The sequence below is a fragment of the Macaca nemestrina genome, chromosome 4 (genome assembly GCF_043159975.1).
Source record: "Macaca nemestrina isolate mMacNem1 chromosome 4, mMacNem.hap1, whole genome shotgun sequence".
NCBI classification, from domain to species: domain Eukaryota; kingdom Metazoa; phylum Chordata; class Mammalia; order Primates; family Cercopithecidae; genus Macaca; species Macaca nemestrina.
This window is the reverse complement of record NC_092128.1, coordinates 69,866,791-69,891,190: the sequence shown is the minus strand read 5'-3', so window position 1 is coordinate 69,891,190 and position 24,400 is coordinate 69,866,791. Positions and strand designations below refer to the sequence as shown.

The 24,400-nt window shown below is 38.0% G+C and overlaps 1 protein-coding gene and 1 long non-coding RNA gene across 12 annotated transcripts in view; one reads left to right on the top strand and one right to left on the bottom strand.

The window, feature by feature from the left end:
* Positions 1 to 22,416, bottom strand: part of LOC105475469 (cilia and flagella associated protein 69) — a 77,413-nt gene extending 54,997 nt beyond the window's left edge. For 5 of the 11 annotated variants that reach the window (XM_071094787.1, XM_071094788.1, XM_011730721.2 and 2 more), the window contains exons 1-5: positions 22,041 to 22,412; positions 11,823 to 11,882; positions 9,137 to 9,202; positions 4,891 to 5,000; positions 1,900 to 1,976 (exon numbers count right to left, since the gene is read on the bottom strand). In XM_071094787.1, the coding sequence (XP_070950888.1) occupies positions 1,900 to 1,976; positions 4,891 to 5,000; positions 9,137 to 9,202; positions 11,823 to 11,882; positions 22,041 to 22,160 (433 nt within the window). In that variant the 5' untranslated portion in view covers positions 22,161 to 22,412. Of the gene's footprint in view, positions 1 to 1,899; positions 1,977 to 4,890; positions 5,001 to 9,136; positions 9,203 to 11,740; positions 11,885 to 22,040 lie in introns of those variants that run through there. The other 6 variants (XM_071094791.1, XM_071094790.1, XM_071094792.1 and 3 more) reach the window with 5 other exon arrangements.
* LOC139362790 (uncharacterized) lies at positions 22,417 to 24,029 on the top strand. Its single transcript, XR_011622120.1, has 2 exons — positions 22,417 to 22,534; positions 23,501 to 24,029. It is a non-coding gene; the product is annotated as an uncharacterized lncRNA (long non-coding RNA).
* The last annotated feature ends 371 nt before the right edge of the window (positions 24,030 to 24,400 follow it).

Genomic DNA, 24,400 nt, shown 5'->3' with positions numbered 1-24,400 from the left:
AGAAAGCACAAAGGAAAGCCTGACCCTAGCTTCAGGAGAATCTCTGCAAAAGACATCACTTAAAAACGACAGTTTTAAGATTATTCTAACTCTAAATTTTATTTTTTGGACTGTTCTTTTGGAGTTGCAAAATCACTACTTAGGTTTTAAAAATTTTACACAACAGGAACAACTAAGCTTTTCCAACAAGACTATCCAAATATGCAGGCTTATGGGAAATTCTAGGGTCTTTCGTCTGCTTTTCCACTGTTTTAGTTCCTGTAAATTTAGATAATTTATCATAGCTTCCTGTTTCATAATCTCAGGGCAGAGTACCAACTTCTTCCCTCATCCATTTCCAGAATCTTGCTTCTGAGTCAGAAATATCTATGTATCATTTGGAGGAAAATGTAATATAACTTATTAGCACACAGTAGAAACTGGAAGTTCTTACTAAAATCATGAAGAGTTTTTGTTCAACATTTCATCTTCTATACAATTATTTTAGTTTAAACTAATGTTTCCAACCATTAAAAAAAAAACCAAGAGACAGAAGAGCAGTACTTGCAGTCAGTAATCAGCAAAGGAAACTCATTTAAAGTTAAGAGTTCATACTGTTGTCACATGAGATAGTAACATGTTGTGCAGGCAGGGTACCAGTCATTGAGCAAAGAACAAGCTGACACTCAGTAAAAAATTGGCCTGTATTTATAATACAAGTGACTGTCAACACTTTTGGAAGCAATATTTAAAAATAATGGCAACAGGGGTATTTTAAAAAATGTTACCAACAAAAACTACACTTTTTCTCTGTTAATACTACCATGTCCTCTTTTGAGTTGGCTTCTCGTTGTAAATTTCCACTGATGATAGAGATTCACATAATTAAAAATTCCCATATTTCTGAACCTGCCTGCTCCCTAAGGTGTTTTTCTTTAAACTGCCCCCCTCATGTTTAACCTAATCTCCACAACACCTTCACCTACTCTGGGCTGTAGAGTAGGTGAACCCTAGGTAGTTTTCCCAAAGTAACTAAAATTAAAAACTATAAAACCTACTGAGATATAAAAGGGTTAGTGTCTATGTTAAAAATAAAAATCCTTTTTTTTCTTCATTCCAGTTGAATCTCTAACATCTTTCTATATGGAGTGTAATGCTGGGAACATCACTACTCAGCAAATATTTTTAAAGATGCATTGGATCAATTGTGTATCTTTTGTTCCTCCTGTACAAATAAAGACCTAAACTAGTAAGTATTGATTTAATGTACGATTTGTTTTGAGAACATGTTGTCATGTCCCAGGAGCTGACTCAAAGAGCCAGTATTTCCCTGATCTAATTTCCCTGGAAATTGTTTTCTTTCTTTAGAAAATCAAGTGATAACCCGTATGTAAATACCTACCCTTTTATGATACTTTTCATATTTTCGTGTATAAAATACAGGCATCTGCATCTTTATGTGCATTATGCTGAAGTTCTTAATATGCTATCATCTTATGATTTGATTTAAAATTTTAGATCATTTAATGAATAATTCTATGATTGTAGCAATTAAATATTAGAGTTCAAAGTTGAAATGTTTTCATGATTACTTAAAAAGGGGGATGTATACTTTCTGATTTATAAAAATAGTGAACAAACACTTCATCAAACTAAATAACAATTCATCAAACTACATAACCAGCCTGTCCTTGTACTTAGAAGATGGACTTTTATTGGTATCATGAAACAACCTGAGCAGAATACAATACCAGAATTATCAGCAAGCACACTGTGATTAATTCACTACCAGGAAACAACAGAAGATCCTAGACATGGAGAAGGAGTCCTCTTAGTGAAACTTGGGGAAAATAGATACTTCCTTGTTAGTAGGACCTGTCATATGTTACATCCATATACCTTAAGGAAATCTTAACTTACCCAGAAGCGCAATTGAATTAGCAGTATCTTCAGCATAAGTTATTTCATCCGATACTTTCTTTTTCAAAAATGGCAAGCTTCAATAAGAGTGAAGAATCGTAAGAGTAATTTTTAATAAAGTCTTTGATTGAAGCATCATTTGTAAATGGGGGAGAGTTCGTTTCTAAAGAATAAATTAATAATAATATTCTATTCTTTAGCCCTGGGGAATTGACAAGTATTAACTACCAGTTGTAATACATAGTATTATAGTTTAATACTATTGTAACTATTAAAAATGTTTCTGGGGCCAGGTGCAGTGGCTCACACCTGTAATCCCAGCACTTTGGGAGGCCGAGGTGGGTGGATCACGAGGTCAAGAGATTGAGATCATCCTGGCCAACATGGTGAATTCTGTCTCTTCTAAAAATACAAAAATTCACTGGGCGTGGTGGCATGCGCCAGTAGTCCCAGCTACTCGAGAGGCTGAAGCAGGAGAATCGCTAGAACCTGGGAGGCGGAGGTTGCAGTAAGCTGAGATTGCACCACTGTATTCCAGCCTGAGCGAGCGAGCCTCCATCAAAAAATAAAACAAAAGAAGTGACAGAGCGAGCGAGCCTCCATCAAAAAAGAAAAGAAAAGAAAAGAAAAGAAATGTTTCTAATGAACTGACCAAAAAGAAAATATTATGTTAATTATAAAAATTAAGAAATGGATGTAAAAGGCATAGGTTAAGAAAGTCATTTTGCATCACTTCATGAATAAAAAACTTAGGAACACTCTTTATCTTTGAGGCCAAAATAATAATAAACTATAGCTTTAATTCTATCAAAGTTAGTACGACATTGGATAATCTGATACAAACCATAGATCTAAGCTCACCAATGACTTAAAAACTGGTTAAGAGCTTTTCCTGAAATTTTCAAAACTCTAGGCAAAATCAATAGTTTATTCATTCTTAGAGATTAGTGCATTTTTCCTTATTAGCTGGGTTAGTAACTATCCACAAAGTAACAGAATGCTTTTGCAGACATTAAGGCATTCAAGTTAAGAAATATTAATTATATTAGAATTGCATTTCACAACTACTATAACCAAAGTTATTTGAAAGTAACTTCTTTATAAATCTTAAAAGATCTGGCACATAAACCTGGGTCAGTCTAAATTTCAAAGATAATATAAAAGTTATTTTTTAAATATATAAACTATCTTGACATTTCATGAGTTCAAAATTTGAACTTCCTGTACTATTTAAAGTACAATATATCCTATATAGAGAGGACTTTTCATTCATATTTTTCAAGAAAAATTAAAGAAGTGGTTGAAAATGGCATTGAGAACTATCACATGAGGATGTATTAATAGCAATATACAGGCCAATTTGAGTTTAAAGATAGCTGAAGAGCAAGCTACAAAAAGTATAATTTTATAAATGCCACAGAAGTTCATTTCTAGTGTTTGTCTAAATTTGTCATTTGAAACAAATAACGTATTATATTTGTTATCCAGCTGCTTGTTGGATCTCTAAAGTAAAGGACTCTAAAACTAGTACTTTTTGTTCCCAAACTTTTTCCTTTTCTAGCAAAGGAGACAACCTATAAGATAAAGCATCAGAAGAGTTTTCAACCAAAAAGTTTATGAAAAAATTAGCATTATACTTCTGATGCAGTAAGAAAACCATACTACTTGGAGGCCAAAATGGAAATATTATTTTATTTTTATTGTTTTTATCTTCCAAAAATGTCTTGAAAAGAGAAACAAGTGAGGGTGAGGCGTAGAGAAGTTATCTAGACATAAGCTGAAATTAGAAAAGTAGAAAAAATTAACAATGTGAATAATTACGAAATATGAGGGAAAATGAAGACTGCAGCTATACAATTAAACATTCAGTCACAAGTTTTCATAGAGAATGAACTTTGTGCAGAGCTCTGTAGGAGCATAGACATTGAAAGTAATGCTTATAAACTTGGTATTCTAGGACTTGCAAAGCCTTGAGATTTAAAAGTTTTACATTATATAATCATATGTCAATATAATAATAATTTCCAACCTGTTCCTTGAAAACACCAGAGCAACCATTTATTTTCCATTGTCCCTATCTATTAAAAAGCAAGGCATGGTATAGGCATTCAATATATTATTTTGGTTATTTTATTCAGATATCAAAAAAATAAATTTAAGTGGTTACAAACATTTTAAATATTGCTGCTAAATCTAAAAGTGAGAGTTAGAACCTACCATGTATGCATAATTCCACTAAACCTTTCAATTATTTATATATTATTTGTATATTAAAGTAAATAATTGCTATCTAAAAAGTTAAATTGGTAGAAAGGTTCAGAAGCTAAAATTGTCAGAAAGGTTTATTCCTCCCTACTACATTACATTAAGCAACTAAAAAGGGATATTTTAATATATACCTAGATTAGCCACCATGTGGCACCAAGGGAGCACCATATATTCAGTTCCTAGAGCTTGTTAAAGAACCAACAGTAGAAAGAATAAGGCACGTTAATTTTACAATTCTTACCTCTAACTTACATTTTTAAAATATATATCAAATGTAATTGATGATATTTTATTCTTCACTCAAATTTCAAAAATCAGATAAAACATGACATATAACCTAATATATCTTTGAGACCCAAATTTTCTAAAGACAGAGAAAAAAACTAGACTGAAACTACAAGCATATCCATAAGTTCACTCAAAGATTCTCTGAAAATACTATAATTCCTTGGTTACATCTAATATTCATCATTTACTTCAGAGTAACTAATTACAAGACAGCATTTCAATATACTTAGAATTTAATCTCTTGTGGTTAGCAGTCTCAGACCACAGCAAACCGATTACCTGAAATACCAACTGCTGGAATCAAGTGATGAACTGAAGTTTTCTTGAGTTCTGTAGCAATCTGCTACACTACAATGCATAGTATGTTTGTGATACAAGAAACATAACAACACACTCCATGTTAATGCAAAATAAAGTTAAAGAAAGATAACTTACCCACACAGTTTTATGATATCATATGCAGATTCTACAAAACGAGGCTGGTTTTTTATCTTTCCTGCACACAGATTCAGAATTTTAAATATCTGTGCTAAATCCCTTAATGGCTTTAATATTTTTAGTTAAGAAATAAAATTAGTAAAATTAAGATTCTTTATTAACATATTCTTTATAGTATTTCTGTGAAGAAAGTATATAGAATTCCAACTACTTTGCCAAATGTGGTAGATACTGTTTTAATTTTTCTTATTTTGAAGTCTAAAAAAGGAAATTTAGAACCATTTTTTTTTAAAAAAAACATTTCATTTTTGCCTCAGAAAAACACCTACTCAAAATTTTTTTCCTCTCACAACTTTAGAATTGGATTACCAACTGCTACAACACAGATTCAGTTGATCAATAACTTTCTACTGGCAATGAGTAATAGCACATTGGAAACATTAACATATTGATTAGGGTCAATTATACCCTTCATCTTCACCCCCAACCCCCACCCACACAAACATATGCTGTCTCAGAATAAGCAATCCAAACCTTACTTTACTCTACTATTTTATTAATATTAAACTGAGATGCATTTTCCTGTGTTTAAGGCTTAAATTGGTTAGGATTTTATCTGAAACTAATATGAAAGCAAAATATAGGCTTTCTAGATCTTTAAACAAAAGCATCTTTTATTTTATCTATTAAAAAATCCTGCTGGCTGGGCGTGGTGGCTCATGCCTGTAATCCCAGCACTTTGGGAGGCCGAGGCAGGCGGATCACGAGGTCAGGAGTTAGAGACCAGTCTGACCAACATGGTGAAACCCCATCTCTACTAAAAATACAAAAATTCGCTGGGCGTGGTGGTGCGTACCTGTAATCCCAGCTATTTAGGAGGCTGAGGCAGGAGAATCGCTTGAACCCAGGAGGCTGAGGTTGCAGTGAGCTGAGATCGCACCATTGCACTGAAGCCTGAGTGACACAGTGAGACTCCGTCTCAAAAAAAAAAAAAAAATCCCATTGGCACATAAACACATTTCATTGATTTTGTTTTATAGCTAAGAAATTATGGTAGATGTGACTTACACTTCTTGGTTGAATCTTATTACTTCTAGCCTTTTTCTAGGACCTTTTAGGAAAAGATGGGAGAGCAGGGTACACTGGAAATAGAAAGCTCTGTTAACTTCCTACAGAAGTGACCAAGATACTTCTCCAACTTTGCTAAGTTTTACAATTTATATAGCCAGCCTATGAAAGGGAATCAGAAATAGAGCCAATTGCCACCAACGGTTTACATGAAGAAAAAAAAAAAATGGAGGTGTTGAGGTATCAGGTTAAAATAGGAAAAGAAATCACCTGCTAGTAGACATTTTCAGCTACCAGTAAATAGGGCTTGATATACACAAGCCCTAAGATTGAACAGGTCCAAATAAAACCAAGAATAAAATATAATAAAAGATTTAGATAAAATTATAAGAAACATTTTTCTGAATGGAAGTCTTAAGAAGTTTTGAACTAGAACGAGCTAATATTAGAGCTTGATAACTTTTTTTTCTTTTTTTTAGAGATGGGGTCTCTCTCAGTCACCCATACTGAGGTTGGAGTGCAGTGGAGCAAACATAGCTCACTGCAGCCTCAAATTTCTGGGCTCAAATGACCCTTCCACCTCAGCCTCAGCCTCTGGAGAAGATACAACTACAAGTGTGCATCGCCATACATGGCTATTTTTTTCTGTAGAGGTGGGGTCTTGCTATGTTGCCCAGGCTGGTTTTAAACTCCTGGCCTCAAATGATCCTCCTGCCCCAGACTCCTAAGGTTCTGAGATTACAGGCATGAGCCACAATGCATGGGCTTAATAACTTCTTTAGACCAAGTCAGACAACTGTTCAAGATCATTTTCGGGGGTGTCCAGTCTTTTGGCTTCCCTGGCCCACACTGGAAGAAGAAGAATTCTCTTGGGTCACACATTAAATACTCAAACACTAATGATAGCTGATGAGCTAAAAAAAAATTGTCAAAAAAAATCTCATCATGTTTTAATGAAGTTTACAAATTTGTGTTGGGCCGCATTTAAAGCCATCCTGGGCAGCATGCAGCCCATAGGCTGAGGGTTGGTCAAGCTTGATTTAGATGAATACTATTCAAAGTGTGGTCTATGGACCACTATCAGTTCTGAAAGTGTATTTACCAGTCTGTGACAAAATGAATACAGAAAGCGAGAGTGGGCATATAAAAACTTTTATAACAATCTAATACTTGTGGGATACTTCTATTGTATTTTACAACAGCATATATATGTAAATGTTAAAAAAAAATGGCCAGCTGCAGTGGCTCACACCAGTAATCCCAGCACTTTGGGAGGCCGAGGCGAGAGGATTGTTTGAGCTCAGGAATTCGAGACCAACCTGTACAACATAATGAGACTTCACAAAAAAATAAAAATTAACCAGGCATGGTGGGTGCATTCCTGTAGTCCCAGTTACTTGGGAGGCTGAGGTAGGAGGGTCGCTGAAGCCCAGGAGTTTGAAGTTGCAGCGAGCTATGACTGCACCACTGTACTCCAGTCTGGGCAGCTAAGGCTGGATGGAGACTCTGTCTCAAAAACAAAGAAACAAACAAACCCCCCAAAACAAAACACAACCTAACAACAAACTGATTCTTATCCACAGGTAGTATTTGTTTGTTTGTTTGTTTTTGAGACAGGCTCTCACTCAGTTGCCCACACTGGAGTATAGTGTCACAGTCTTAAATCACTGTAACCTTGAATTCCTGGGTTTCAGCAATCCTCCTGCCTCAGCCTCCCCAGTAGCTAGCACACACCACCACACCTGGTTATTTGTTTTTTTGTAGAGGCAGGGTCTTGGTATGTTGACCAGTCTGGTCTTGAACTCCTAGCCTCAAGCAATCCTCCTGTCTTGGCCTCCCAAACTGCTGGGATTATAAGTGTAAGCCATCACACTCGGCTTTTATGTACAGATAGTTTTAAGACACACTGGTTTTCATGTATTCTGATCAGGGTGGTATACTTAGTAGGGATAGTATATTTATATAATATTTTACAGATTATCAAGCACTTGCATGTACATGATCTCATCTAATCTTCCTAACAACCTCATGAGCTTCTATTACTTTACAAGGATGAAGAAGTTAAGAAGTTTATCAAAGGTACAACTGCCCATGTAAATTAATAGAAACAATGACTTTGACTTGGCCCTCTAACTATATCCATTGTCTTTCTGAATCTACAAAAACTGATATTATCCACAGTTACTTGTGTTACATTGTTTCTTCAATTTTATTTACATTCTCTGATACAAAATACAGTTTTGTAAAGAACATAAAACCTTAGATATTCTCTGTGGTAGACAGAATAATGGCCTCTCCAGTTTTTCTGTGGTAGACAGATTAATGGCCTTCCCCAAGATGTCCATGTCCTAATTCCCGGAACCTGTAACTATGTTACATAGCAAAGGCACATATGATTAAGAATTTTGAGATAAGAAAATTATACTAGATTATCCAGGTGGGCCCACCGTAATCACAGGGATCCTCATAAAGGAAAGAGGGAGGAAGGGAGGGTCAGAGAGAGAAGATGATGTGATGACAGGAACAGAGGTGACAGTGATGCCAGTGGGGGGAAGAGGGCATGAGGCAAGAAATGTAGGCAGCCTCCAGAAGCTGGGGCAGGCAAGGAAATGATTCTTCTCTAGAGTCTTAAGGAGAAATCAGCCCTGCCAACATCTTGACTTTAGTCCAGTGAGGCTGATTTTGGACTTCTAACCTCCAAAACTGTAAGATAAAAACTTTATGTTGTTTTAAGCCATCAAATTTGTGGTAATTTGTTACAACAGCAATAGAAAACTAATAAATTTTCTTTTTTTTTTTTTTTGTTTTGAGACGGAGTCTCGCTCTGCCGCCCAGGCTGGAGTACAGTGGCAGGATCTCAGCTCACTGCAAGCTCCGCCTCCCGGGTTTACGCCATTCTCCTGCCTCAGCAGGAGAGTAGTCCCGAGTAGCTGGGACTACAGGTGCCCGCCACCTCGCCCGGCTAGTTTTTTGTATTTTTAGTAGAGATGGGGTTTCACCGTGTTAGCCAGGATAGTCTCGATCTCCTGACCTTGTGATCCGCCCGTCTCGGCCTCCCAAAGTGCTGGGATTACAGGCTTGAGCCACCGCACCCGGCCAACTAATACATTTTCTAATAGAAATTCTCTTGTTTCAGAATAAATGAAATGAACATACATACAAACATAAAGGATACAAGTCCATTCTGAAAACACTGTACCAGTTTCTTGACAAATTTAAGTTGTTTTTCTTCTAAGCCATCCTAAAACAAATGACCTATTTTAGTTCTTTTGTGCTATTAAATCTGTTGAGATTTAAAAAAATTCTTCAACATAAAAAGTAGACACTTTAAAATTATCAAGTAATTCTTAAGTTGCTATATTATAATGTAAGTGTTAAAAAATGTTTTCTGAAACAGTGAAGGTAAAAATAAACTATCAGAACTATTGTATGATCTAGCAATCTCGCTACTGGGTATTTATCCAAAGGAAAGGAAATCAGTATATCAATGAGATACCTACAGTCCCATGTTTATTGCAGCACTACTCACAGTAGCAAAGATATGGAATCAACTTAAGTGTCCATCAATGGATGAATGCATAAAGAAAATATGGTCCATGTATACAATGGAATACTATTAAGCCATAAAAAAGAATGAAATCCTGTCATTTGTAGCAGCATGGATGGAACTACAAGATATTAAGTGAAATAAGCCAGGTTCAGAAAGACAAATATCACACATTTTCACTCATGTGCGGAAGCTAAAAAGTTGTTCTCATGGAGATACAGACTAGAATGATAGTTACAAAAGGTAGGAAGACTGTGGTAGCAAATATTTGTTAGCAAAGAAGGGTGACTAAAGTTAACAATAATGTATTGTATATTTCAAACTAGCTAGAAGAGGGGATTTGAAATGCTCCCAACATAGAAATGATAAATGCTAGAGGTGGTAGATATCCTAAATACTCTGACTTGATCATTATACATTTTATGCATGTAACAAAATATCACATTTTATTATCATAACATCATAAACATTTACAGACATTATGTATCAAAAATAAACTATCATTTAAATTTGATTAGGAAATTGGGAATCAAAATTAGGTTAATATAAAAGCAGTAATTGTTTCCAGAGATAATATTAACAACAGCTGAAGTACATTGAATATTTTTTCTATGGCATGTACCACATGGGCACCATATATACATATCACTTCATTAATTTCCAAAATGACCCTATTAGGAAGATACTACTATGATCTCTGTTTTCCAGAATAGGAAACACAAGCTGAAACATTTTAAAGTAATGTGTCCAAAATACACAGCTAAAAAGTGGTGGTATTAGAAGTCAAGTTTGGAAAGCTGTCTGTAGAAATTGTATTTTTAACCTCTAAAATATGCTCAGTGTTCTGTGCAAGCCAAACATCTTAAGTCAATTAAAAATGAAAATAAGCAAGCAAAACTTCTACACAGTGGTTTCCATGACTGAATTCTGTCTGTCCTTTTAATCTTAAATGTTCCTGAAAAGCTGTGATATTGTCTATACTTTTTCTCTGTAGCCTTATTAAACAGCTAATAGGCACTCTATGTAGTTGTTGTTTTTTAAGGAAATGTAGATATAGTTACAATAAAAATACTTTTCACAACAATGATAGCCAGCAAAAGATAAATTATTCCAATAGTCATTTTTTTCTCCTTTCTATGTAAAAAAACAGAGAATAAAAAATGTGAAAACAGTGACCAAATTTTTGTGACTCCTATTCATGGGACATTGTTTTCTTTTGATAGGCTATACTATGGTCAACCCATTTTCTTCTTTAAAAAATTTTTTTTATTGTAATTTAAGTTCTGGGATACACATGAAGAATGTGAAGGTTTGTTACATAGGTATACACGTGCCATGTGGTTTGCTGCACCCATCAACCCATCATCTACATTAGGTATTTTTCCTAACGCTATCCCTCCCCTAGGCCCCCATCCCCTGACAGGCCCTGGTGTGTGATGTTCCCCTCCCTGTGTCCATGTGTTCTCATTGTTCACCTCCCACTTATGAGTGAGAACATGCGGGTGTTTGGTTTCCTGTTCCTGTGTTAGTTTGCTGAGAATGATGGTTTCCAGCTTCATCCATGTCCCTGGAAAGGACAGGAACTCATCCTTTTATATGGCTCCATAGTATTCCATGGTGTATATGTGCCACATTTTCTTTATCCAGTCTATCATTGATGGACATTTGGGGTTAAATCATTTTCTGTTTACTCACAATATGTATTCCTTTTTGGAAATCACCACATAAGTTCCTAGTGTGTGCTGGCTTTTAGGCATTCAGTCGATTCTTGATAACATCAGGTGGCATACGAGCATGTGTGCATATACATTTGTTATCTTTTCTCTCAACGCCTACTTTCCCAATTTTGAGTCTTGTGTCTAAAATAACTTAATTTCCATTATATCCTATATATGATTGTTCTCAAAATAAATTATCTATGTGTACATGCTTGTGTGTATCTATCCTGATTTCATAATTAGTACACCACAGTACCTTGTTTTCTACCATTCCCCTCCTCCAATCCTACTAGGTAACAAGCACTTAACAGACGCTAGATGATCCTTTCTCTACTCTTAGGATTCCTTCTGGTACAGCCACCATGGGTTTGTCCATCTCATAAAAGCAAATCTACTGTCTTCCTCCAGTCTCCCCACTTCATTAAATATATTCATACTAAATTTAAACAGTCCTTGAATATAAGATATGTACTATTTAAAATGTTTTCAACAAAAGGACATAAATGAGACTTACATTTGAAGGGATATATGTTACCTTTCAGGGAAACAGTTTGTAAGTAATGCAGCGGAGTAATTTTCTCTCAAAGCTTACTCACTTTATCAGTCTCTTCAAGGAGTTTGATGACACGATTAAGGTCCATAGGCTTGAAAACACCCTAAAAAACACACAACTCTTACTATTCTATGTCATCTTCTATATCAATAAGTCATATCGAACACACTAATTTATATGATACTTTCCCTTGGTAACTTAAAAAACGTTTTATGACACTAAGATAGTAAGGGGAGAATGAAAAGTAGATGAAAACTTACAGGAATAAATAGATTTTTGAGGGAAAAGACCCCTCCTGAATTCTAGTATTTCATATAATCTTGACGTTTTAAAATTTCATCAGCCCTGAAGGGTCCAAGAAAATATTTAGAATAATAGTACTTCCACATGTTGAGAAATAAAATTATCTTGTACTTGTATACACATTACACTAAGTTTGCCTATGCAGATACATGGTAAGAGCAGCTTCTAAACCACAGGTAGGAGATTGCTTTTCTCAACTAGGTATCCCCTTATCTCAGTTAGTACCAGCATTCTTCCAGTCATCCACATTTTAAAAAAAACAGGAACTTCCAAGTTCTACAGATTTTACATCTTAAATATTTCTTGAGCCTATTCCATCTTACTGATTTATTCAGTTCTTAGCTCTTACTTAATTTCAGGTGGTTCCTGCTGTTCTCTCTGACTCCATTCTTGCACCCTTCAACACCATCTTCTATTCTACCATCAGAACAATAAAACTCAAATCTGAACATGACCCATCTAAACTATTCAATGACTCCCCATTAATGCCTCTCACATCTCCTCTGTTTTCACTCATGTTGTTACATTCCTATTCCTCTCCTTGGTTAATTCCCACAGGTCCTTCAAGATGAAGCTCAGATATTACCTTCCCAAAGGATGAAAAAATGCTAGAAAAATGCTGTGCTCTCATAGCACCCTAAGTTTATATCCATTAAAATTACCATTGCATTGTTCTGAAAGGGTCTACATGTTCGTTCCCCAATACTCTCTGCCCCAAAGTTCTCTTAAGAGCAAAAATTCTTAGCAAACTATCACAAGAACAGAAAACCAAACACCGCATGTTCTCACTTATAGGTGGGAACTGAACAATGAGATCACTTGGACTCAGAAAGGGGAACATCACACACCGGGGCCTATCATGGGGAGGGGGGCGGGGGGAGGGATTGCATTGGGAGTTATACCTGATGTAAATGACGAGTTGATGGGTGCAGCACACCAACATGGCACAAGTATACATATGTAACAAACCTGCACGTTATGCACATGTACCCTACAACTTAAAGTATAATAATAATAAATAAATTAAAAAAAAAAAAACGCAAAAATTTTTGCTTTCAGGCACTCCCAGAATCCAACACTGGGCCTGACATATAATATTGTTAGTTGCTTAATAAATACTTGGAAAATGCAACCAAGAAGAGGCTATATTATAATAAAGTTATTCATTGGTAAACGGGGAAGGAAATGGGTACTATCATCCAAAATTTAAGTAGTAGACCCCGAGCACCCAAAGCAATCCTGAGCAAAAAGAAAAGAGCTGGAGGCACCACACTACCTGACTTCAAAATATACTGCAAAATTATAGTAACCAACACAGCATGGTACTGGCATAAAACCAGATACATAGGATAATGGAACAGAACAGAGAACCCAGAAATAAGTCCTTGCATTGATAGCCAAATCATTTTCGACAAAGGTACCAAGAACATACAGTGGGGAAAGAACAGTTTCTTCAATAAATGGTGTTGGGAAAACTGGATAGACATATGCAGAAGCATGAAAGTAGACTCCTATGTCTCACCAAACAAAAAAATCAAACCAAAATGGATTAAAGACTTAAATATAAGACCCTAAACTATGAAGTCACTAGAATAAAACATTGGGGAAACACTTTAGGACACTGGTCTAGGCACAGGTTTTTCTGGGTAGGACCTCAAAAGTGCAGGCCACAAAAGCAAAAATAGACAAACAGGATTACACCAAGCTAAAAAGTGTACCCACAGGAAAGAAAACAGTTAATAGAGTGAAGAGACAACCTAAAATATGGGAGAAAATATTTGCAATCTATCCATCTGACAAGGGATTAATAACAAGAATATACAAGGAACACAAACAACTCAATAGCAAAACAAGGCTGGCCGCGGTGGCTCCCGCCTGCAATCCCAGCACCTTGGGAGGCAGAGGCGGGTGGATCACCTGAGGTCAGGAGTTTGAGACCAGCCTAACAAACATGGTGAAACCCTGTCTCTACTAAAAATACAAAAAAAATTAGCTGGGTGTGATGGCGGGCACCTGTAATCCAGATACTCGGGAGGCTGAGGCAGAAGAATTGTTAAACCTGGGAGGTGGAAGTTGAAGTGAGCCAAGATTGCGTCACTGCACTCCAGCCTGGGTGACAGAGTGAGCCCATCTCAAAAAACAAACAAACAAATACAAATAGCAAAACAAAACAAAACAAAGAACCCCAACAACAACAAAAAAGAAATGATCCGATCAAAGGTAAAGTATGATGATACAGAGATCTACAAATTCTAAGTGTGGTTTTGACTATATTTATCTTGGGGGTTAATGCCTTGCTACCTGACATTTTATTCTTAATTCAGTGTTATGTCACAGTGCTTACCCCCATTACAGGAGTTAAGCTCTCCCAGTTTTCTTTGTATCCTCTGTCCTGCTTTCACGCTTACTTCTACTTTAAAATAAATGTTGGAAAAGATGATGTAATGATGATATAAAAGATATACAAAAGGGAAAAAATCCTACTTATTCCTATCATGTAGTAAATGACATCTATTTTTATTTTTATATATTTTGTTTTTCCTTACATGCATAAGTATTTCACATAATTTCACTTAATTAATACCATGGCAGCTTCTGAGTTTTAAATCTGCAGTACATACTTTTCCATACTTCTACATAATCATTATTACATTGTCTTAGTTTTAGTATTTCCTTGCCCTTAAAAATTACAAATTCATATATTCTGATCTTAAAACATTTCTCTCAAAAGCAGTTAAAAAAAATTAATCCTAACTGAGATGTCATGGCATCAAAAACAATTTGTAATGAAACATACTAACTTTAAGTCTGTGGAGTATCTGAATGAGCTCATTTACTCAAAATTATATTGATTTTTATTTATTTTTGACATGGAGTCTTACTCTGTTGCCCAGGCTGGAGTGCAGTGGTGCAATCACGGCTCACTGCATATCCCAACCTCCCTGGGCTCAGGTAATCTTTCCACCTCAGCCTCCTGGGTGGAGGAGCTGGGACTGCAGAGGCACATCAGCCCACACTTTGCTAATTTTTGTTTTTTTTTTTGTAGAGATAGAGTGTCGCCATGTTGCCCAGGCTGTTCTGGAATGCCTGGGCTCAAGCCATGTGCCAGCCTCAGCCTCCCAAAGTTTTGAAATTACAGGCATGAGCCAACATGCCCAGCCATTTTTACTTTTAAAAATAATTTTAAAAAGGATTTACTAAATACTAATCTATACCTGGTCTTATGTTACCATTAAAAATTGTTAAATATTACTGTTAAGTAGTTAAATTTACTGTTACCAAAAATTTTGGTAAATAGACTTCTGCCTTTTAAGATTTGGGGATTTGGCAGTGATCTCCACCACTACACCTCAGCTGTCTTTTTTCTTTTCCTCCTACACTCTCAAATTATACACACACACACACACACACACACACACACAGTGGGTTTTTCTTTTCTGGTTTTCTGAAATATTTGCTTAGAGGGTTAGACTGGGATATTGGAATGAAATGTCAATGCAGGAATATATATATACATATATATATATATTTTAAGACTAATCAAGGGAAGTAGTGGGAATGGAGAAGGAAGAAATCTGTAACTGGTTGTAATCAATTAGCTGTAAACAGCACTGCACTTGGGCCAGCCCAGTGCAGGATTTTCTTTCTAATATTTGTGTGTATTTTCATATTTTTTTCTCCAAATGACCAGGTATAATTTTTAAAAGAACAGGGAGTAGTAAAGATTAAAGCATAGATTCCTCTTAGATTTATCTTGCATTACCCATTTGATGTTACTCTAGGTTTTACCTGCTTGGCAGATTTTTAAAGATTTCTCTCTCTCCCTCTAGCTTCCCTAGACTTTTCCTCCTTCTATAACTATTTATTAGTAGTTTTTTGTTGTTGTTGTTGTTGTTTCAGGAATTGTGCGAGATGTGGGGAATAACAATGTCCTCATCTCATGCAGCTATTGGTCTGGCATGGGATTTTACAGAAGGATTTGTATGTAACACAAGGATCTTAAAAAGCCATTGAACGGTTTGGGACTGAACATATAAACAAAACTGGTCAGACTATATGTGACAAAATAACTCTGGCCGACAACCTCTGCAGCAATTGGCTCAGAAAAGTCAGGATTTGGTCAATGACTGCCAGCTTTCCTGGTTTTTGTTCCTCTGTTTCCAACTTAAGACCAACCAGAGAAAGCCAAATATGCCTTCCAATTCAATCACAGAGGATACCCTGCTTCTAGCTAGCCCACCTCCAGGTTTCCCATGTCAGCAACCTACAATTAGAGTAGACCTGAAGTCTCCCCCACATCTTTTTTTTTTGTTGTTGTTCCACTTTAAAGCTTTCCAGGCTGCATTGGAGTCTTTGCCAAAAAGTGAGAGTGGCTGACTCCCTCCCTATAGCAACTGCTGAATAAACAGTCTCTGTTTATCGTGGTAGTCTTCATTTATTTCCACAATATTTAACCAGAAGAATTTAATTATGAAAAGATCATCTTGTATGCTGTGTGAGACTGAACTGGAGAAGACTGGGTTGGAGGTAGACTGTAACTTTGGGCCTTGAATAGGTAGCAGCAACTGGTATAAACAACATCAAATGGAATTAAAAACATCTAAAGAGGTAGATTCAGCAAGACCTAATAAGTGACTGGATGCAGTGGGAGAAAGAAGGGAAAAGCTGAAGATAATCCCTGGCTTGAGGAAGTATATAAATGATTTCACTATTTCCTGAGACAGGGAAAGCTGGAGGAAGAGGTTTGTGTTGGCGGTTGGAGATGAGAAAAATTTGGGGCAGAGGTTTCTGAATCACAGGCTTAACATGATAATTGAAGATTTGGGGTAAATGAGATCATACAAGCAGAGAGTAGAAACAAAACAGAACATACATATGTAAATATCAAAATACTGTCATCTTAAGATGTTTATGGAGAAATTGTAAAAGCATTCACAAAACCTTTTAAGATCAAAAGTTTAATAAATTGCTTTGAAGAAAATTAGACTTGACTTCATTCAAATTATAGGATGAACTTATTTCCCACTTTACCCAGGGACATTTCAGAGGGGAGAAACCTGCTCATTTGATACTCAGTTACAGGGAAAGAGACTAACACTTATAGTGGTCCTTTTATATGTCTGGCATTTTTCATCTCAATTAATCTACCAAGTAAAGGTAGTACTATTATCCCTCTTAATGAAACTGAGGCCCTGGGACCTAACTTGTTAAAGCCACATAGCTATTAATAATAAATCGGCCAGCAGGTCTGTCTGATGTAGAAACTCTGGTTCTTTGTTCCTTAGTTCTCTGCCTGACTCCTCAATGGACAACCAAGGAGTCTCTCTCAATTTCTCTCTCTCTCTCTCAAGAGATGGGAGTCTCCCTATGTTTGCCCAGGCTGGCTTCGAATTCCTAGGCTCAAGCGATCTTCCTCCTTCAGCCTCTCAAGTAGCTGGCACTATAGACACATGCAACCAACTACACAGGTTATTTCTTGCAAAAACCCTTAAACAAGGCTAGACAATTTTAAGCACACAGTTCATGGAAGTATTACAGACAGTGACAGGATATGACATCGACTAAAAGATTGTGGAAGTTCTCACAGGTTCTCAGAGGGAAAGCAAATTTGAGCAAGGAAGTTCAGGCATGATACCTATGCCAGTCAACTAATCACTATATAAATTGTTACTCAAAGTGGGAAATGAGGTCCTCCAACTAGCTGCATGAGCATCACCTGGAAACCTGTTAGAAAAGCGGAGTACTGGGGTTCATCTAAGACCGACAGAATCAGAATCCACATTTTAATAAGATCCCCATGTGCTCCATATGCACATTAAAGTTTGAGAAGCACTGCTCTAAAGGGGGTTGGGATTCTTTAGAATGAGGGGAACAACATTAAATAGAAAATAAAGGGTAACCAATTAGATATCTTGTGATTTCAACATATGATTAAGGTGAATTTCACTGCCAATCCCATCATTCTCCAAGGGATGAAGCACTTGTTAAACCACATTACCTCTACCTTCCTGTAGGAAGCCAGACACACATAAACACTGGGATTAATACTAGAAAAACAATCCGAGAACTATCTTCCTATTTGGTAGGTTTTGATACCCAATGTATTAGTCTGTTTTCACACTGCTATAAAGACACACCCGAGGCTGGGTAATTTATAAAGGAAAGAGGTTTAATTGACTCACAGTTCCACCTGGCTAGGGAGGCCTCAGGAAAAACAATCATGGTGGAAGGCAAAGGGGAAGCACCTTTACAGGTGGCAGGAAAGACAGAGAGAGAGAGAGTAAAGAGGAAGAGCCCCTTATAAAACCATCAGATCTCCTGAGAACTCACTATCACAAGAACAGCATGGGGGAAATCACACCTATGATCCAGTCACCTCCCACCAGGTCCCTCCCTCAACACCTGGGGATTACAATTTGAGATGAGATTTGGGTGGGGACACAAAGCCAAACCATATCACCCTGTAAATATCATCTGAATTTATTTAATAATTTAATAAAGCTGTTATGACAAGAGTCATTAATAATAACAGAAAGTTGCCATTTGTGGGGCACTTGGAATGCATGTGCTGGGCACTGTGCTAAATGCCTTACAAATACTTTAATTCTCACAATAATTCAATGAGGTAGGCATTTCTAAAAATATGTTTTACAGATGAGGAAACAGACACAGAAAGGGCAAGCAATGTGTCCTAAGTTCCTCACAATTAGAAAATGGCCACCAAAATTCTGGTACTATTTTATTGTTTCGAAACTGGAAAGATATGATAAATCACTTTAAAAAAGAAGACGCTGGAATCACTACAGTAGGGATTATCAAAATTTTTATAGGGAGAAAATCTGAAGATAGAATACTTACATAGAATATGTCTATGAGAAATTCACAACATGGAACAAAAATAACAATTCAAAATCCCAGATTCCTAAACTATTGTTTCCCTATTTACTAATAACTTTACTCATAACCTATATTTACATTTTCCATAATTCCATCAAAAAACATTTCAAAGTTACTAAAGTTAGAAAAATCTAATACTCTAGGAATACCATTTGTAGTAGCTTAGATAGAATTTATAAGAGCTATTGCCTTTTGTGAAAGTTATTTTTGTGAAAGATGCAGGAAAAAAATACCACTTAATGCAGAAGTAAATCATACACACGGAAAAATCAGCAAAATAACCCGTACATTTTACCTGCTGCCTTAGGCAGTAATATTCAAGCCTATTTCCTTAATTACATAAACTAAGGTTAGGGTAACTGAAAGGTTCAATTTAGGTCTGTAATAAAGAAAATGATACAAAACAGCTATCAAAAGCCTAGGTAGCCAAAGTAGCATTTCTATATTAGGAAATCCAGCTGCAACTGAGAAACATCTCTCAAGGGATAAAGTGAGCAGACCAAAATCTGCATTAAAGCAAATAAGATGTCAGGGGCATCCAGTCTCACTCTCACATCCTGGAAGCCAGTGGGTACAATCAGAATTCTAGAGAATCCCTTAGCTTTAAGGCCCAAATAATTTTAGGAGCTCTAGTTCCCTGGATAAAGGATGATGTTGATAACTGCTTGTTTTCAATATATAGGTCACTGTATAAGTTCTCTATATTATTATATAAGTTTGCTATATATATTATCTCTTTTTTTTGTTTGTTTTGTTTTTTTCTTTGAGACGGAGTCTCACTCTCTTGCCAGGCTGGAGTGCAGTGGCGCAATCTTGGCTCACTTCAACCTCTGCCTCCCATGTTCAAGTGATTCTCCTGCCTCAGCCTCCCCAGTAGCTGGGACTACAGGTGTGCGTTACCCTGCCCATCTAATTTTTGTATTTTTAGTAGAGACAGGGTTTCACCATGTTGGCCAGGATGGTCTTGATCTCCTGACCTCGTGATCCGCCCTCCCCGGCCTCCCAAAGTGCTGAGATTACAGGCGTGAGCCACCATGCCCGGCCTATATATATTATTTCATTTAATCTTTACAATGGACATGAGTACTATCATTATCTCCATTTGATAGAAAGGTTAAGATACTTGCCTTTGGTCACATAGCTGGTAAGTGATGATCTGACAATGAACTGAAGTAGATGTGATACTCTCATCTTTAGCCACTAGGATATACTGTCTCGGAAGCACACACAGGCAGAAGAGAAGTTTGCAAATGTGCAGTGGTTGAAAAAAACTGGAAACAGTTCTGAGGATCTTTCCTAAACTGGCCTAAGGCAGAGGTCTAAGAGGTTATCATTTTTTCATTCTAGGGTCTCTAGACTCCCATTCCATGAGTAAAGAAACTGAGTAACTCAGTTAACTTCTCGTGAACTTAGGGTTCTCGTTTGTAAAAACAACCACAGGCAAAAAACAAGAAGGCTGAGGATCACTAAGATTTCTCCCAGCTTTAAAAAGTTCCTCTTCTAATTCTCCTCAGTACTTCGAAAATGTTACTACTCCTAGAATTAGTTATTAACAAGTCGGAAACATGAATTAATGCAAATTGATTGATTTCTTCTTGGAAGAGAATCCTAGGCCCTGGAAAGAGCCATAGTAATGAAAGAAAAGAAAGAAAATTAAAAAGGGGAGAAAATGCATACACATATACACAAGTATACTTGTTTTATTTGGTATGTTTTGGACTATTTTGGCAATGGCTTTTAAAAAGTATTTCTTCTTAAAAAAAAAAAAAAAAAAGAGCTACTCTTGCTTGCCTTGTAGAGCATTGCCCAATTTTTCTTGGAGCAAGTAAAGGAAGACTGAGAGCCATCAGTTATCAAATTCACATACTTTCCAGTTTTGCCCGGTGCCTGGGAGTATGGCTGTACTGTTGATCTTTCTTGCAGTCCAGGGAGTGGAGAGCTATTGTTCCTCAAAATTCTCTCCGCCCAGATGGGAATAGGTCAACAAAATGGATTAGGCAAATTCCCCTAACACCTATTTCTCCTCATGCAAAGTGCTGTTGCTCCGCAGCTTACTGCGTAAATATCAGACCTCAGAGAGCTCAACTCTATTCCCATGGTAGAAGAGGTCCCCAGTCAACTGACCACTCCCAAGGAACTCTACAAGGCTCCAGGATGTGAACGCAAGAGACAGGGTTCCTGACGCAGCCTGAGATTTGAGGAGCCTCAACAGGAATTCCCACAGTGGCCCCACACCATTAGTGTGAGGCAGTACAGGGTTCCTCCAGGAATTCGCGGCTTTTAAGGCACGATCAAGGCTCTCTGGGGGAGCAATGGAATCCTAGTAGGATACAAACAACTTGGGGTTTCTAAACACCTCCGCCTCGAATGGAGATCCAAGGCCCTCAAGTGGAATTTCTCAACAGATCAACTTGCAAGAGTGAATTTTGTATTCATAACAAAAGCAAACCCAAAACCAAATACAGTACAAGCACAATAAAACAAATCAACTCTATTCTCTCCCAGTTCTCTCCGACCCGACCTATAACAACCAGCTTCCAATTTCAAATTTTAAAAATGCTTAATTTCTAATTTTAACAGCGTTTTCCTCCCCTCTGGGTGCAGGCTTTAGTCGCAGCAAATTTAAGCTTGGGAAAATTTACACCTATATCAAGAACATCACTGGATAACAGGAATCTACATATTAAAAAGTTCAGTGCAAACTGATCAGGCCATCAAATCAGATTTTGCTAAGAATGATTCCTTTCCTCCCAGAAGTTCTGTGACCACTTTTCGAAGAAGTGCGGCAAAGCCCCGCTTAGTTTGCTGGGACCCTCCAGGAGGACCACACAGCGCTGGTCCCCGGACAGGACGGTTGACAACAACCAGCCCCTCACAACCGGTGCAGTTCGCAGGGGGTGGGGGATCCGGATTAGCTCTGTGCTTGGAATCTCCATCTCGCGGCTTCCCCCATTTTCACTCCTGTCCCCAGTTCCGCCCTTGCCACCCCCAGGTCTGGACCCCGTCTCGAGACCTCATCCCCACCCCCTCCACCTCTGAAAGCCCAGACACCTGCTCATACCTGCGCCTCATTGTCCTCCGTCACCACCCCAACCACCGGGATTTGACTGGAACTGCTAGACTTGTTCCTGATGCCGGATTCCCGGGCCTCGGCAGTCGCCGCGGCTTCCTTCGTCCACATGGCCTGTGGCGGCGGGGTGGAGAGTTGTGGGATCTTCCTGTCCTACAGCACGCCTGCAGCCGCTGGGCCCAAAGAGGCCCCGCCACTGAGAAGGGAAGGCAGCCTGAGAGTCGCTAGAGTCGCGAAAGGTCCCAAAATTCCGCCAGGGGCCTAGGCCACCGCCATACAGTCCGCTTAGCGCCGCGGCCGCCCCTCAGCTGTCGCAGGCGTCTGATCTCCGGCCGGTTGTTAACACAAGCCAGCGCGTTGCTAGGGGGCGGGGCCAGAGGCTACGGACAGCCGGAGAGCCAAACCACCTGAAAGCCTAATTGCACTCCGCTCCTGGCAGGGCGGGTTTGCAGGGTTGCGGTAAGGAGCCTGCAGGAGGCACCTTGGTAGGCAGCGGGGAGTGGTGCCTTAGGCGCCCAGTGTGTTTCGGTCTTGATAGTCTTGCTTCAAACAGGCATGAGTGGGTGGAGGGGTGAGGGATGTCTATGGCATACCTTAGGCGTGATACGATGGACGGATAGTGTTGAAAGCGTTTCTCTCACCCCAGGGAAATGACCAGTTTTGCTTACATTCCCCAGCTTTTGTCTGTACTTTAGTGGCCCAACTAGATAGTTAAACAAACATAAAAGGTATTGTACAAAATGTTAAAAAGGCTTTTGAGTCAGATTATTGAATGTAGAGCGAGTTATCCCTGGAAGTCCCACTTTTCTCATCTGTAAAAGGATTGTTGTGAGGATTGAATGAGATGACAGTGTTTGTTAAGTGGTGCTTGGCATAGCACCCCTTATGGTCAAGATTATCATTATCTTTATTACTGCTTGAGAACTAAAAATTAAATCCTAAGCCCCCCGACCAACTGAACGGACCCCCTTTTGGCCAAGGGGACCCCCGATAAACCTTAAAAGCTGAATTCCTGGCCCTGACAGGACGGAAGGACGGACACGCCTCGCTATAACCGCCAACCTCCTCCCTTTTCACGCCCCCACACACTCCTCGTTTTTTGAGACATGGTCTACTGTGTGCCCCAGGCTGGAGTGCAGTGGCAGGATCGTAGCTCTGCAACCTCCAACCCCTGGCTCAAATGATCCTCCCGCTTCAGCCTCGGGAATAGCTGGGACTACAGGTGCACATGCCACCAAGCTCGGCTCCCCGTCCCTTTGAGGGCTTAGACTCAACAACTGACGAGCATTAATGTTAAAATAGAGATCAGAAGGCTAACAGAATGGACTCTGTGGCAATAACAAATTATAGGCAAGACCTAAGGCCATGCCAGGCAAGAGTTAAGTCACTCACACCTACACTTAAAGAATAACCTATGTTTTAACTGCTGCAATGTTTTTCTTTTTCTCTAGCTGCTAAATAAGAACTGCTCTCGACATAAGCAATATTGAAGTAATTGCAGCTCATCCATGGCCAGATGTTGACTAACAAGATCCTCCTGTTCCACAAGTCATAACTGCAGGTTTGATTGGACAAGGGACTGATTCAGTACCTTTCCCCTGATAAAAGACCACCCACCATGGACTGGTTCTGGCAGGTTTACAGAGACCAAGTACTAGTACATTCACGTCTCTGCTTCTCCTTTTGATGTATAGGGACTTAATGCATTTAAATGTTAAGTTTCCACTCCACAGTGAGCACAGGATGCATGTCACATGCATGTTTATTCAGCACCCCTCTTAGTGAAGATTCACAGCTCCTCTTAAATCTGTTGAATATGTCTGTTTAGCCAACTCATTTGGCATAAAGCTTCTGTTCCAACCCCACCTCCTTCAAAGTGCCTGTTGACTGTCTCTGTGGGAGCATGGGCTTCCCAGCCTGCAGAATGGCCAGCCTGCAGGTTGTAACTCATTATAAGAAATAAAGTCTCCTTTCTAAATTTATAGATCTCATGATTTTTCAGTTGACATGTTGTTGCCTATCCATTGTAGCCTGAATAATAATACAAGAAGGGTCAAGACTATAATAGAAAGCTTCTCATGATGATTATCAGTATAATTTAATAACTCAAACACCGTAACTGTGAAAATTAAGAAAAACTTTGACTCTTTTAATCTGTTTTTTAAACTTTCAAAAATTATTCAAGATTTAAATGTACATTTTTGTATCGTCCATAGAATTTAAGAATTTAAAATCACGTATAAACTCAATGAAAATAAATATTACTTCATTTCTCAGGACTTCTCATTTCTAGAATGAGGTTGATAAGTGATTTTGAAGGTTCCTTCTACCTCAGATGTTGAATATTTCTG